Below are 16421 nucleotides of genomic sequence, written 5' to 3'. Positions count from 1 at the left end.
CCTGAGGAGCTCACAATGTAACGGGACAGATAATGCCCACCAGGAGAGCCAGCGGGTAATGCAGGCCCAGGGCCGCATTGTGTCCTTAGGAGGAGGAGGCACCAGGCGTTAAGAGAGCGCCACAGACGCTCGGCTCTGCCCATCAGCACCCCCACCCGGGCTGGGCCCAGTCCCACAGAGGGCAGCACTCGTGCCAAACAGCCCTAGCACGAGGGGCAGTGCAAGGGCAGGGGACGTATCCCTGCCACACGCACGGCCAGCCGCACAGGCCTGGGGGACACTCCCCCCTCTCCCAGGCTGGCCCCGGGCCTACCCCTCAGAACCGCGCTCTCTCCAGCGCCCGATGCCGGTGGCAGGACTTGGCCGACGCTCGGCGTGCCCCTTAAAGGAGGGCTTGGAATGAGGCGAGCGGAGCCTGGCACACAGGGACGGGGCGCCAGGAGCAGGAACGACGGGAAGGAGGCTGAGGCTGCACCGGCCTGGAAGACAGTCAGACGTTCTCCCTCCATCCAGCAGCGCAGCTCCAGAGGCGGGGGCAGCGTTAGCCGCGCTTGGCCTCCCTGCTCAGACGCACGGCGTCCTCGCAGCTGGGTCTCGCCATCTCGGCTGCCCCCCGGCTCCCTCCCCTGAAGCTGCACCAAACGCTGGAGCAGTGGGGAGAGAATTGCCGACAGCCCCCGGCGTACACAAGGCCCCTGTCAGAGCCCGAGCGTGCAGGGAAAGCTCCAGGAGCGGCCACGGGTTTCGGACCCACCCGGATGCCTCAAGCAGCCGCTTTGGGAAAATGTTGGCCTGTCCCCCTCCCCCCAGTTCTGGGGCTCCACCTCCCCAGCTGCACAAGGGGGCTAGAGACACCCATCTCAGAGGCGAGGCCGAATCCCTGATGTCGGCGAAGGGCAGGGGAATGGCGCTACAAAAGCACTAAGCCACGCCCGAGGGAGGCCCGGCAGTTCGGGGTAGATTCTCGGCCGGCCACGTGAGCAGTCCAGCATCCATTCCTGCCAGAGCAGCTTCCCCGGATACTCAAAGCGGACAGTGAACTGGGCCATAACCCGCAGATTCCTGGGTTCGACCCCTGGAGCTGCCTCCCAGCCCGACCTGGGCTGTGTGCTCTTTTCTCTCACTTTACCACGCCCAGTACAGGCACAGATCTGCCACATGCACCCGGGCGGCTCGGGCCTGGTAGCTCGGCAGAGGGCTGCACCCACTCGGTGCAAGGCCCCAGAAACGGTCAGCAGGGAACGGTGGAGACCCAGCTGGCGCAGGGCCCTGGGGATGACAAACAAGGCCTTTCACCATTAAGTCGCCAGTTCAAATCGGCCCCAAGTCCTTAGTGAGCGACTGGCCTAGGAGACTTAGAGGGTTTGCCACAGGCCATGTTGCAACCAGCCGCCTTGTCAGCAGTAAATGCCAGGGCGCGTGGGGAGGTTAAACTCCTCTCTCACCCCGTACGGCAGGGTGCAGAAGCTGCTCCTTTCCTGTGGACACAGGCTGCTGCCTGCCAGCCAAGACCCACAGGCAGTCCCGCTGGAGGGCTGGAGCTCCGGATCGTGCATGGGGCCACGAGCACAGATGGGGTAACAACCTGCACCCGATGGCTGGGCCCAGGGTTTGCTGCAGTGTGGAGGCTTGGGGAACATCAGAAGGCTTGACAGGCTCCCCACAGCCCCCGTGCCCCATGTGCGGGACCCAGGGCAGCTGGGGCCGGGATGAAGAATGTGCACAGACGGCAGCTGCAGGCGGGTTGGCTGGGTGACATTATCTGGGGGTGATTTAGTGCTGATGGAGCTGGCCCGAGCCCAGGCGCTGGGCACCCCCTGCCCTCAAACAGCTCAGCCAGGCCCAGCTGCCACCCACCAGAGTGGAGATGTGGGTGCCCTGCTATTCCAGCCCTGCCAGTGCCCCGAAATCCCAACCCACCACTCCCCTTTCCATTCCAGTGCTTGGCCCCAAACACCCAGCTCTGCTGATGCCCCTCAATCCTGACCCACAGCCCCCCGCCCCATGCTATTGCAACCCTGGTCCCCCATACCAGAGTCTGTCCATCCTGCCCCGCCCCCCCATGCTGCCCCAGACTCGACTCCATCCCAAGCAGAGATGCCACTCATGGCCAAATAACCCGTGTGATGGTTTATTTCACATCCAGACTGAGATCTCCCATTGGCCCCTGCCACGAACCAGGGTTTGACCTCCTCTTGCCGGGGGGGAAAGGCCCGTGCGCCGCCCCACAGCTCCACGCATCGCTTCCGCGCCAGGCTGGGGGTTTCTTTGTCTCAGCAATTGCAGTTTGGCCCCTTTAAGAACGGATCCTAGTACAGAGCCCTCTCCATTGAAATGCGAAGCACACCGGCTCTCCACCAACTCTGCTTAAAATATGGGTCAAGCCAACCAGCTTGGGAGCCCCGGTCACGTGGGATCACCTGCATCTCGCGTGACAGGCTGGCAGGTGAAAAAATTAACTGCTCTTTGGGGGAGGGGCAGGGTGGAGCAAGAACTTGAACCTCCTCTACCAGCAGCTGCCCCTGCCACCCCCGCTCCTCCCTCGGGCAGCCTCTGCCTGCCGCTGTGACTCCCGTAAGCAGAGGGGCCCAAAGTCCCTGACCAGCCACCCCAGTTCTCTCACTAAGGACCGAATCCTTGGAAATCGCCTCCAGGCCCCATTGCAATCTATGGGAGCGGAGCACGGCCAGCTTTGGGCCCCAAATCAGTGACCTGCTAACACATCCCAGCCCCCGCTCCCACCCCCCTACAGAGGAGTACAGCACCATGTACGCCTCCCCCCGACTTCCACCCACCCACTCCTCCGGCTGCACAACCCACCTCCCCGGTGATGCACAGGCGAGGGACCCAACGGGAGATTTAACTATTCCCTAGCCAGTGCTCACGTCATGCGCAAATGCAGCCAGCGGCATGGAAGGGGCCCGGGGCGACAGAGTGTAAGGATCTAGCTGGATTTGGCCGCTAGGCCTGCCTCGTGGCTTTAAATCTGCCCCTGCCCGCACCGGGCCGCAGCCTGCCCTGTCCGGACAGCACGAGCAGAAACCACAGTGCCAGATTCCCACTGAATTACACAGAAAGCAACAAGTGCAAACCCATCTTCTCTCCTCTCTCCCCTTAGCCTATCAATTACCCATGCGGTCAGATGCTTTTCTCAAAAAAATTATCTATGCACAGCTTGTCTCCTGGGCTGATCCCAATTCAGCAGAGTTTGTCTCTCGAAGGGAGATTGCTGCAGCTGAATTCAAAGGACAATCCCCCTCCCTCCCTCCTCCCCGACTTTTCCGTGGAAATGCCACAGCTGCAACTTTACCCGTCCCCAGAATGACCAGTGACAGCGGCCAGCGCAGCCGCGTACAGCCCCCTACGCACGGCACAGGAGTCCTGGGTGCTCAGAGCCAGCTGCGGTCGGGAAGGATGCTTGGGCATAACCCAGAGACAGGATCTCGAGCGAGGATGCTCTCAACACAAAAGAGGGATGGGGGGGTGGGGGAGGGCGTTCTGCATTTTGCAGCTGCCCTGGTGTTTCAAAAGCGGGGTTGGGGGGAGGACCTTCAAAGCTAACGGTAACGAATCATGCATCACAATCCCCGCGACCACCTCCCCACTTACCCCTAATTTCCTGCTCTTCATTTTCACGTAGCCCTGTTTGACGATGTCGTTAAAATTCGTAGCCATGGCGTAGCCCTCTGCAGCCGGGATCCACTCCCAAGGAGCTCCAGGCTTTTCCCTCGTCCGCTTTCCTTCCGTCTGTCTTTCCCACCCCCCCTCGCTCCTCCTTCTGCGTTCACCTGTTTTCAGATCCTCCCCGGGGTCTGGGTCGGGGTCCTCCTCAGCATTGTTCTAGCAGCCCTCATGCTCTCCTCCTTCCCGGCACTGGCTGTAAAATAAAAATGACAGATAGATTAGAGATAGTGACATCTTCCCCTTGGTTCCCCCCCCCCCCCCCCCGGCCTGCCCACTTTTCTCTTTCTGGCTGAACCATTCGGGAAAAACCAAGGTGCATCATACAGAAGAGGAGAAATGGAACAGTCCAGTGGTTAACCCCTCAATTCTTTCTCGAGATGCACAAGGAACAACTTTCTCCATGCCTGTGAATCTGCTGCAGCTCCAAGAGGGGAACCAAGTCAGGTGTGCGGGGATGAGACTTCACATCAGGGATGTAACCGGGGCTGCAGCAGGCCCTGGAGAAATCATCGCCGATGAAGGCTCTCCAGAGCTTTAATGCACTACAGAGGCAAATCAAAGCAGGAGGTTTGAGCTACTAAATAATGACATCATCTCACAGATCTACAGCCCTTTTCGTCTCCAACAATCCCAAAACACTCCAACCAACTGAAGAAACCAACTGTACCGCAGATCAATCCATCTACCACTGACCCCGGGAGCCAGGAAAGTGATGGCAGAGATGGCACACGTTACGTAGTGACCTAGCAGCCGATCAAGCCTGGACGCTTCTGACAAACAGGGGATCAAGCCCCCAAAACAGTGAGTCGCTTGCTCCTCTCTGACGGATCTTTTTTTTTTAAAATATACCTGCACACCACTTGTATACCTTTTCATGCATCAAAATGCAGCCACTGCTGGGGTGGAACCTGTCTGACAGCATACAGAAAAGGCCCGTCTACATGGCGAGAGCAACGATGTCGTGTCTGAAACACTGTTCCACTACATAGCACAGACGGGACCTAAGCATGCCTCTCAGCCTGCCACGGCCCCGGTATGGAAAGCCATACCTGATGAACACCCAAAATGACAAGCACCTAAACACTGTGTATGTAGAAAACTTAAACTACGTGGGCTTCCCTCCTTTAGCCTCAATCTTTATTTCTGTCAAATAATTCTCTGAGAGCGGGGAATGTAGGCCATTTTAGGATTAAAATGAGAGACATTTCTTAGATACCAACCCAAGCAGATCTGCTCCCACGTCAGTGCCCTGTCCTGCAGGAGGGCTGCAGCAGAAATGGGGTTTAGGTCCCATCGACACGACAAGGCACAACAATACTGGAATTGTGTCAGGACACAAGCAGGATGTAGCCAGGTCCAGTGACCCGGATGATTTTGTATTGTAGCCTGGCCCGTAGGCTGCACACGACAGTTTAGGACAGGAAGTGCAGAATGACACCGCATTGAAGGTGCTGGGGGCGGGAGGGGACTTACGCGAGCCCAAGAGAATTACACTGTTTGGAATAGGACCAGGATGCTGGAGCTAATGCCCCAGCTTTTGGGGAACGCGTTGCGGGGTCTTTCATGGCCACAAAGGGTCAGCGCTAGGAACTCCCATGCAAAAGAATTGCCGACAGTGCAGTGGAGCGTCCGACATACGGTTCGTTGCCCTGAAGCGGAGTTATGGGCGCCAGCATGGAGGGACTGGCACCATGACCGGATTACCAACCCCAGGAGAAAGCAGACAGTGCCAGAATCCCATGGCCAGAGACAGGAGGAAGATGCCAGCACACGGACAGATGGCACAGCACAGTTCCCGGATCTCCCCCCGAGAGGCGCTCGCTTCTATCCAGTGCTGCCAGGCCAGTGCCAGGGTGGCTACGGGCCACTGCTGTGTTACCAGCCCTCAGGGATCTCGTGCACACATGGGGCCAAGCTGCAATCAGCTGACACCCCAGCAGAGCCAAAGGGGCTGCTTGTGTTTGTAAAGTGATCATAACGTGGCCCTGCGGGCGGGGGGCATGGGGGGGGTCTGTTTTCAGGGAGGGACGCCGGTCGTTGAGGTTTGCTGCTCAGAGCTCCCCATGCGTCACAGACACGCCCTGCTTCTTTCCGCTGGGGAGCCCTGCGCCATGCATATCTAGTGCCGGGGTGGCGTAACGGCACGGAGCAGGATCACGTTACCGGCCTCGGGGCGCGTAACCGGTGCCAACATCATATTGCTAGCTCCAGGCTGGCTGGGTTATTGGTGCCAAGGTGGAGTTACCAGCAGCTGGGCGGATTTCCTGGCGCCAGAGCTGCTTTAGTGAATCAGAATCGGGCTCCCAGCACAAGGGTGCAGATCCTGGTTTCCAGGAGTGGGAGAACAGCACCAGGGAGGAGTTCTTGGCATCAGGCATGAATCATCAGAGCTTTTAACACCACGGCAGGGTTCTGGGCGCCAGGTAGACTGGCAAGGCGAGGGTGGGACAGGGACACCAACGTCTGTGCCACGAGTTTCTCTCTGCCAGAGCTGACAGCAGCACAGCATAAATTAATCTCTCCGAGGCCTCGCGTTCCTAATGAGGAACAGATGGGACGGCCTGCTTGGCACATTCAAGCAATGAGAGTGGAAAGGCAAAGAGCTCAAGTGCGGTTCTGCAGATTTCCACCTGGAGCACCTGTCCACCCATCCATCTCTGCACATCTTCTTCCTGTCCAACCATCCACCTCTCTGTTGTCCCTCAAGACCTCTAGCCTGTCTCACTGGCCCCTTAACACCCCTGAATTGCAACCCTCCCTGCTCCGACATTGCCCTCTCCCTTTTCTTTCATCGCCTCCCCCGTTTTTTGCCTTTTCTCTCTCTTCTGAGGCCTGACACTGATATGCTACCTCTGGGGGAGAGGGAAAGTCAGGGACTGAATTGGAAACAAATGTTGTGGTACTCCCCCAAGCTACAGACCAAGTTCCACACCCTGGACACTCAAACTAGACTCCACTCACAGCACGCTCCATAATTTGTGAGACTGTTTCCTTTACTGCATGCCTCGATCAGCAGCGAAACAGTTAACAATGCTGAGAGTTAACCAGCCATTGTTAGGTTTCAGAGTCAACGTCTCATCATATCATAGAATATCAGGGTTGGAAGGGACCTCAGGAGGTCATCTAGTCCAACCCCCTGCTCATCATCTCATTCAGATGAATGGGAAAGTTCAGGCTGCCCAAGGCAGATATCGCTACAGCACTCTCACTCTGGTCCCACTTTGAAAGCTCTTTGCAATCACGAGGGATTTGAGACTTTTTAAAAAGGGAAACTTAGATCCGGGAGAACAAATCCCAGCTCATCAAGCCACTGCCACCCAGCTCGCTTGATCAGGAACACCTGGCATTTGAGATGCCCTCTAAGAAAACACAGTAGAAATGTTTCACAGATAAACCTTCAGTGTTACATCATTATTTTGTGCAGCAATCATAGGGATGGGCAAACTGGCCGGGGTAGAATAAGGACCAGCCCAAAATTACTCATCCCAAACCTTCTTAACTTGCATTTTAAACCATTTTTCCACTGTTGCGCTACCTGATTTTGGCTAGGGCCGGAAGTGAAACGGCTGTTATCCCATAAGAATGGTTTTTCTCTCTCTGTTTTCCAACCCAGCCGCAAGCAGGCAATATCAGATACTCAGCAGCATGCTCAGTGGGCTGCGTACACTGGAAATGGCGATGTCTGTTTTCTGCCTCCTGCACTTTTACATTTCTAAGAAATTCACCTACATGCAGAGGCAGCAGCCATATTGCTCTCAGAGCTGCTGCTGCGGCCTGTTCCAGTGGGGAGGCACACACCACGTTCTTTCTGACGGAGACTTTACTTTTGTTCTTTCTTTGCATTGTTTTTCCTTAATCGAATAAAGGAAACCATTTAAGACAAGAAGTGTGCAGCTGCCCATTCCCACACCGGCGCGCTGGATCTAAAGCTCTCAGGCTTCAGGGACATTTAGATCCAGACCTAAACTCTGTGGTTCAGAAGCATCTCAACAGGAAATCTGCAGTGTTAAGAGCCTCTGAGAACTCTGGGAAGCCCCTGACCACCTGGACACTTATCTGACCAGAATCTATACAGCTTTTGGCAAGAGGAGCGGGCTGGGATGAGGAAGGGGTGAATCCTTCTTTAGCCCAATCCTGGATTGTTGTTGCAAGAGGCCTTGTTATCTTGTGAAACAGACTCCGTTTTACCCCAGCACAATCCTGACTGCAAAACACATTTCTCTTGCATTTAAGACATAAAAGCCTTGGGTGGTTTTTGTTTGTTTTTTAAAGGGGCACTGACAAAGGAGGGGAGGGGGGAAAACATACCACCAATTGCCCCTTTTTTCCTTACACCTGTTGTAATTCCCTAGCTGCCCTATATCCCCAAGACAAAGGCTTCCACGACAATTTCCTGGAACAGGCAAACAGCAGCAAACCACTGAACGCAGCTCAGCATTTATGACCAACCCTACAGCAACAAACGAGGGTGTGCAGCAGCCCATACCTCTGAGCATCCCTACAAACCAGTGTGTGGCACTCTGTCCTTATGTGCAACCCTACAATAACAAACCAGCACACAGAGCCTACGACCAACCTGACTGTCAGAAACCTCTGATGCAGCTCACGGTGGAAGAGCACCCCTACAACAACAAACTAATGCATGCATCTCCCGGTTCACGACTAACCCTACCATAATAAATCCGTGGGGCTCACCTGGGATGAAGTGGGGGGAAAAAACTACAGAGACAAGGAAACAGGGCTCATTTTCCTGCCTCTGAGGGGCGTTCTGCTGTTATGAAACATGCCGTCCCCTACATGTTTTAGAGAGTTGTAAGCAATTATCTTCCAAGTCAGCGTCTGCGAATCTGTGGCCACAACGCTCTGACAGCGTAAGGCCACGTGTGGTTTTCACCGCGTGCTCTGCATAAAGTACTCGCAGTGCCGGGTGAGTTTGCTGAGGGCACCCAGCGCTGGTGAACAGGCACCAGATCCAACAGCCCTAGAGACAAGAGGCCTCCGCGCCCGAGAAAGGCGCCGGGCAGTGCCAGCTTCCCCGGGGGCATTCACTCTGCCCAGTGCTGCTGCTGAGAGCAAAGACACAAGCCGTGATGGCGGAGCGCCGGGGTGCCGATGTTCATTCCCGAGAGGCCGGCCCCGAGAGGTGCCGGGCTCCCCGCACACTCCACAAAGCCCAAAGGGAACAATGACACCCAACTCATTTCCTGTGGGCCCCCAAGTAGCCAGGAGACAGCAACGATATCCCAGTCCTGAAGAAGAGCTCTGTGTAAGCTCAAAAGCTTGTCTCCGTCACCCACAGAAGTTGGTCCAATAAAAGATATCACCTCCCCCACCTTATCTCTCAAGGATTGTATACCCATCACCGTGGTATCTGAGCTATCAAGCCCTGCGGCCAGTCTACCTAAGGCCGTGGCCTTCGGACGCTCCTAAGAAGGCAGGGAGTGTCTCGCTTTCTTCCTAAAGGCAACCGCCATCTACCGCACACACCACCCTGCCTGCACCAGCCCAGCCGGAGCCTCTCCCAGCAAGTCACGGAGTCTGCACGTTAAATAATTCACGCAATTCAAAGCCATCATAAAAACCAACAGAATTACTCAGAAGCCAAACACTGCCGGCCCAGCTTTGTGTCTCCATCCCAGGGTCCACGGCAAGAGAATTCCAAAGCTGATCTCGACCAAAGGGGGAGAAGCCTGGGCCCTATCTGGGACCAGAGCGTGTGACCCGCCAGCGATGCAGTGGGGATCTGCAAACCACGTGGCTCATGCTCAGTTCAGTACCACAGCTGGTAACAACCTGTCTTCACTGCTGGTGGCTGGCACATGATTCCTGTTCATTGGTTCAGGACAATATCTATGCTGCAAAATGACACTAGGGATAACAATATCAAGCTTTTCTATAGGTCAGTATCATTATCCCCATTTTACAGAAGGGGAAACTGAGGCACAGAGCTATAGTATGACCTGCCCACGGTCACCCAGCAGGCCAGTTGCAGAGACAAGACTAGAACCCAGATCCCCCAAAGCCAGATCCCGCGCTCTATCCGCTAGGGCAGCCTGCCTCTCACATGGAGAACTCTGGAAGCCAAACACTAATGACGTGACAGTAATGGTGCCTGAATATCTGAGCAGGCCATTCCTCCCTCTTCTCAGACCTCCCTGTGGCAGAACGTCCCACAGTCCATTGCCCCATGTTGCTGGTGCCATGTGTGTACATCTTCCAGGCATTCTCCCCATTGCTAGGACGCGGTGGGGTAGCTGCCCCGATTTTCCCAGGATGCACGGCTACAAAGAGGAAGCATGGTAGCGGAGGATACACGCTCTAAACAGATACACAGTTGTGTTGTAAAACACAGCTGCCATGTGCCGTGGCGGATTAGCCATTGGGCCAACGAGGCCCGTGCCCAGGGGCCCCAGAAAAATGTATTCCTGACGGGGAGCGGAGGCTTGCCCTGGGGGGGCAGGTGGAATGGGGGAAGCCCGCTGGAGCACAGAAGGTGGGAACCTGGGCGGGGGGGGCGGGGGGGTGGATGCAGGCAGAAGAGGTGGGGAGGGGCCCACACTTGCTCTGGCCAAGGGCCCACAAAACCCTAATCCACCCCTGGCTATGTGGACCCAACTCACCCAAGTTGGTTGGAACCAGGTCAGAGGCGAGAATCCTAAACTGGTTTTGACTGTACTGGAGTGAGGACTTTAAAACTGTGGGCTGCTCTTGCAGCAAGGAGGCTGGAAGGAGCATTAGGGGATCTGAGCAGCAGCGTTAATAGGGTGAAATTAACAGGGAGAAAAGGCTTTATGTCCGGGAAAGCGATCTACTCGGCCTTCACCCTATAACAATTACCATGTCGGGGAGCCCAGTAACGGCCCACAGGGCCTCCTTTATAACACAGCAGTGCCTGGCAACTTGTGAACCAACAGCAGCATCTGGACTGTGCAGCCCCATACCACCAAATCGTGCGGCAGCCCTGGGCTGTATTTCTACACCCATCTGGTTTAGCTACGTTGGGCATTTCCGGGTTGCAACCAGCTCTCCCAGCATGCCTGGCTTTCTAACAGGACCCCAGACTCTGAAAGGGAAGGGGTGGGAACCCCATTGCTCAGCACATTTGACCTGGATCTGGCCACAGCGCTGGTAGCCGTGCAATACAGAATGATCTATAGCAGGGGAAGGAGTCGATGGGACAAATTAGGAGCCCCAGAACAGATACGGCTTGGCCAGGTCTGTTGCTTCCTAAACGTGCACTGGGCCCAGCTGCACATGGACAGGGCGGACCGAAAGCTCCCTGGACACGGTGCTACCGTACCAAGCACTGTGCATCCGTGTTCACTCTCACTGACCCACGGCAGGGTACTGAAGAGGCTGGTCCAGGCTCTCAGGTCCTCAGAATCCTGCCACCCACCCCAGGCAGATGCTCATCTGCATTGGGAGGTGAGGGGAGACTAGAGGAGGCAGGCGGGGGGGGGGGCTCAGTACAAACCTCTCTCACTCCACCCAGAGAGGAGCAGGAGACAAAGCCCGGAGGTGAGCCTGCTAGCTGGATTTCCTTCCCGGGCTCTGGATCAGGATTCAAACAGCCTTAGTCATGTCTATTCCCCTGCTAGAAGTTGGCCTTGACTTCTCTGCCCAGCAAGGCCCCTGCATTTTGGCCCTGACACTGCATGCGACCTACCCTCTCTTTCCCTAGGGGCACATGTCATCATCCAGCAGCAGGCGAAGGAGAGGGATAAACAACGTGGCCAGCAGCCTCTCCTCAGGAAGCCTCCCCCCCCCAGCAATGAGCACAGCTGAGACACCGAAAAGCTGCCCCTCCCAGCGCTGGACAGGAAGACATGGAATAGCTTCCCACCGCAAAACCAGGTCATCATGAGAACAGCAGGGGAGCTGGGAAGGCAGAGTGAGGCCACCTGTCCGGATTCATTCTCCCGCAAGCCCCAGCATCCCCGGCAGCCGCTGCTCTCAAGGGAGGGGAGCCGGAAAAGCCGACCCGCAATCTCGGCTCCGGATGCAAGGAGCCAGAGCAGGGGCTGAGCAAGGGGGCCGACTCCACTGGGCCAGGGCTGCGCTGAGATAAGGAGTTATCTAACCCACTGCCGCAGCAGCTGGAGCAGCCGGGGACCGGTCTGAGCTCGGGGCAGCCAGAAGAGAGGCAGGTGTGGAGGGGCTGTGCAGACAGCAGCATGGGGTGGAAGGAGGCAGAGAACACGAGGACGCTGTATCTGAGGGAAAGGGGGGACGATCGGCTGGGAAATGGAGAGTACAGCACCCCTAAGCTCTAGAGGTCGGGCTAGTGTGGCTGGCGAGCACCTCTCATCACAACCCGTGGTCTGGGGGGCCTCAGAGAAACCGAGCTTCTGAATCTCATCCACTCCCTATTTGTGCAAAGCATTAAACCACCCGACAGGTGCTCAGCATGTGAGATCCACCTGTGCGAGAGCAGATGGCACTGTGTGGGGCCCCGTCTGAACTGAGGGGCATCTGCAGGGGTAAAGGAGGGAAGCCTGGGGCTGGGATAGCAGGGGGGCTGCAGGGCAGGATTGAGGGGCACCGGCAGACCTGGGGGAGGCCCCAGGGCTGGGATAGCAGGGGGGCTGCAGGGCAGGATTGAGGGGCACCGGCAGACCTGGGGGAGGCCCCAGGGCTGGGATAGCAGAGGGGCTGCAGGGCAGGATTGAGGGGCACCGGCAGACCTGGGGGAGGCCCCAGGGCTGGGATAGCAGGGGGGCTGCAGGGCAGGATTGAGGGGCACCGGCAGAGCTGTGTAAGGGAATTTTGCACAGCACTTGTCGGGCCCCCTATACCGGCGTGCAGGCAAATCCATCAGCCCCTTGATTTCACAGCTCCCGGTTAGGGCCTGCTCCTGCTCGCGTGCAGCCGGGAGGGTTCGGCCCCAGACTTACACAAGCGCAGAACTGGAGTCACGACAGCAGAAGGGGCACGCGAGCGACAACTCAGAGGGAAAACCCGCGCAGCGGCACCTCTCCAAGTGGAGACCAGTAGCTTCCAAAAAGCAAGACCTTAACGCCCACGGCACACACGCAGCCAGTCCGAGCTCGTGAGAGCAACACCTGCCAGAGCGGGCTTTAGATTGTAAACGTCTTCTGGCAGGGCCCTGGTCCTGTCTTCTACACCTGGGTGACTTGTAACCGGCTCCTGATGTCGAGAACACCCAGAACGGGAGGGTACAGCAGTCCCCAGGCACTGTCCCCCGGCCCGACACACAAGTGATTTCCCCTTGTTGCACAGGACACCATCACAGTGCTGCTGATGCGGGGGTATAGGGAAGGGGGTATTTTCCCCCTACAGCTTGTTCATGGAGTAAGAGGGAACTGGGGGTAATTTGCCGAAACGATTAGGCAGGGTGTCGCCAAACCAGGAGAAGAGCCTGTCCAGCTGGGACATGGGAAACAGGGGCCTCCCACCCAAAGCCGGCTCATTTGCTGGTCGTTGGGTTTGGCGTGCGGGTGCTGGTGGCCTGTGACGTACAGGAGGTCAGCCTGGAAGATCTGGTTGTCCAGTCTGGCCTGAAACTCTATGACTCCAAAGCCAAATTCTCCGGTTGTGTAGCTCACACTTCACCGATGTGCAGCAGGTTTTGTTACAGGCAACGAGCACAGAATTTCGACGGTGCCCATATACCTCAGCTTGGTTGGACTCCTTGCATGGACAGCTCAATACAGTGAGCTAACAGTCCCCTGGGCCTCTCTGTACCAAAGACGGGCACCGTGTGGAACACCTCCAAGAGCCAGAACCCCTTTGGAGACCAAAGCGTCAGGACTGTGAGGAGGACGACGCGGTTCCTGCTTGCCTACAAAGTCTCCATTCAGCAGGCCTCTGGGTCTTAGCCTTCCTACACTTCCACTCAAGCCTAGGGTTTGAGAAGAGGAGGGGGAATTATCTAATGTGATGCCCGGGGCGTGACTGGGGCTCAGAGGATGGAATTATGAACCCTCACTGAACACGGTTGGATTCAATGGGGATCAAGCTAACTAGGTTCTATGGAAATCGCTCAGCGAGGAGCTCTCGAATTTCCAGAACATTCTGCCTGCTCTGGAATTCCAGAAGTGGTCTGGAGAGAGGGCGTGGTCAGACCAGGGGATCGAAAACTTCTCTTCTTCCATGCGGGAAGGGCAAATGCAGCCGGGCCATCAGGACGAATCCTGGGTCGCGGGCTGCAACGAGCACAGGCGGCAGTCTGCCATGGGAGGGATGGTGGCCCTGGTACAGAGGATTTTTAAAGCTAGACACCACAAAGCACTAAGGACTCTCCCACAGAGAACAATCCTGTACTGGAGAACTGGACAATATTGGGTCTCTCCTGTCTCTATGTTTCACAGGGTTAGTCTCTTACAGGCCTCCAGTCCGGGTCAGCCTACACTGTGGCAGAATCTCAAGCACTCTCTAAAGCCTCCATTCCAGCAGCTGCAGCCGTCTGGTGGGTCACCCCCGGAGACACCCCCTCTGCTGACAGGGGTGTCCTTGGAAGAGACACAAGGGGCTGTTGTTGGAAGCAGCAAGCACTCCCTTCACCATCCTAACCCTGGAGAGGTATCAGACGGCAGATAGTGGGACCTTTCCCCATCACCTGCCTTCCAGCCACTAACTGATGGAGCTTAGGAAGGAGCCTACGGGTCATGGCCACTGCAGGGTTCTGACACCTTCAGAGACAGGCTCCCGGCCTAGACCGAACACTGGCCCCCTGCAGTAGGGCTAGGCTCCTCACCAGCCCCCAGAGAATCCTGTACCCGGGCTCTTCCTGGGTGGATTGTTTTCTAAACAAACACTATTGCCAAGGAATCCAGCAGGTTAACAAATAACCTTGGGAGAGAAAAGAGCTCACAGCAGGGTGATCTTATCTTATCAGAGGCCTTTGGAAATGGCTAGGCAGGGCTCCCGCTGTCTCTGCTGTGGGCCCCCTACCCCCAGCACATTGATCTTATCAGGGTTTCTCCTGCCCTAGGAAAGTAAAAGCTCCGCGGGTTCTGTCCTATCACCAGCCAGGGACCTTCAGCAGGGTTTGTGAAAGCTATGTGCTGACCACACCCTTATTGTCTCCACTGCAGTCACATCCTAAAGCAACGTGACCTTATCAGGGTGTGATGGGGGGCGGTACAAGAGGAGTTACAGGTTTCTTAAGTGCATGCCCTGGGGGGGAAAGGGGGGGCTCAGTCTGTGACCATGCAGCTCTCTGTGATGTGGGACCCCATCTCTCAAGCAAGCCAGATGGAACAACCCCAGGTGGGACGCAGCTCACACGTCCGCAGCCATGGGGAAAGTTGCAATGCAGGCTCCCAGAGGTCCTGGGAAATGCGCCTTCATCCCCCGGCTGCGTCACTGCCTGCAGGAAAAGCACAGATCAACTTCTGCCCGATTCCTTCCTGCCCACTCACGGGCTCTGCCTCACGTTGTGACCTTGGGCAAATCACTAACTTCTCTGTGCCTCAGTTTCTCTGTTTGCACAATGGGGATAATACCACCCAGAGGTGTTGCGCGTCTGAATTCATTCCCGAGTCCGAAGTGCTTTGAGAGCCTAGGATGGACGATGCTATGGAGAGACAGAGCATCACTGCCAGTCTCCTCACCTGGTCCCTCTCTGGGCTGGCTGGTCTTTGCTGAGACAGGGGGAGGTGAAGAGATTCAGGCTCCTGGCCGGACTCCACTGAGCACCGCACATGAGCAGGTGCCCAATCAACTCAGCACCCGAAAAGATCCTCTCTGACACACAGCAAAACAGGAGGGAATCGGACGGTGGGCTAAGTGAATTAGGAACCAATCCGTGATGGGATCGCCAAGGGGTCACAGAGGAATCCCCCCATCTGGAGCACCGTTCTGGAGGAACTTTTCCCACCACTCTGGAGTTGGGGTGGAAGGACTGCTCCAACCCAGGAAAGCTTTAGCGAGGCGTGAAATACAGAGCTCCCCAGGGAGAGGGGTTTCTTTCCTGGGGCTGCTTTAGAAAGAGGAGACAGGCCAACCCCCTGGTGTGAGCCGACAGACCCCTAAGGAGGAGAGAACTTCGTCAGGCCCAGGGTGTTAGACAGAGGGGAAAGGTCCGGGGGGCCACTAGAAGGGGTGTTCAGGACTGTTCCTCCAGCTCTGGGCTCCTTTAAAAAGAAACAGCCCCATGGCCTCTACACCCGGCTGCTGGGATGGAAAAGAGCATCCTGATGCGGATCCCCTATAGCAGGGGATGGGGCGGTGGGTACCCCCAGGGGGGTGCCCTGTTGGGGGTCCCTATAGCAGGGGCAGTGGGTACCCCAGGGGGTGCCCTGATGCGGGTCCCCAGGGGCAGGGGCGGTGGGTACCCCAGGGGGTGCCCTGATGCGGGTCCCATCCTTGGCGCTCCCCCGGGGACTCCCGAGCGCCCGGCTCCTGCGGGCTCGGTGCCCCCCAGCGCGGCGGCGGCGGCGGCGGCTCCTACCTGCCCGGCCCCGGCGCTCCCGGCGGCCCGTCTCCCGAGCCCGCTGCGCCCCGGCTCCATGGACGCCCGTGGCCGGGCCGCGCCGCCCGGGGCTGGGGCGGGGAGCTGGGGCGGCGGCGCTATGGGCCGAGCGCAGCGCCCTGGCCCCGGCTTCCCCGCGGGCTCCGCTCGGTCCCGGGCACAGCCCAGCCCGGCCCCTCCGCCGCCGTATTCCTCCGAGGAGAGGGGCAGCCCACACTTCCCCGGCTCCAGCGGGCTCGGGGGCGCCCCCAGCTCCATGCAAAGGGTGGGCTCCAGCCTGACCCCGCCCCTTTCCGCCCCC

The 16421-nt window shown here is 57.4% G+C and overlaps 1 protein-coding gene across 5 annotated transcripts in view; it reads right to left on the bottom strand.

Annotated features, from left to right (window-relative positions):
• Nucleotides 1–16200, bottom strand: part of DOK4 (docking protein 4) — a 41832-nt gene extending 25632 nt beyond the window's left edge. For 3 of the 5 annotated variants that reach the window (XM_048870853.2, XM_048870855.2, XM_048870856.2), the window contains exon 1: nt 3610–3930. In XM_048870853.2, the coding sequence (XP_048726810.1) occupies nt 3610–3675 (66 nt within the window). In that variant the 5' untranslated portion in view covers nt 3676–3930. Of the gene's footprint in view, nt 1–3609; nt 3931–4088; nt 4229–16099 lie in introns of those variants that run through there. The other 2 variants (XM_048870854.2, XM_075118325.1) reach the window with 2 other exon arrangements.
• Nucleotides 16201–16421: the final 221 nt, after the last annotated feature.

Source organism: Caretta caretta, chromosome 12 (assembly GCF_965140235.1).
Source record: "Caretta caretta isolate rCarCar2 chromosome 12, rCarCar1.hap1, whole genome shotgun sequence".
In the NCBI taxonomy this organism is placed as follows: Eukaryota; Metazoa; Chordata; order Testudines; family Cheloniidae; genus Caretta; species Caretta caretta.
Note: the sequence above shows the minus strand (reverse complement) of the source record. Positions and strands in the feature narration are given on the sequence as shown.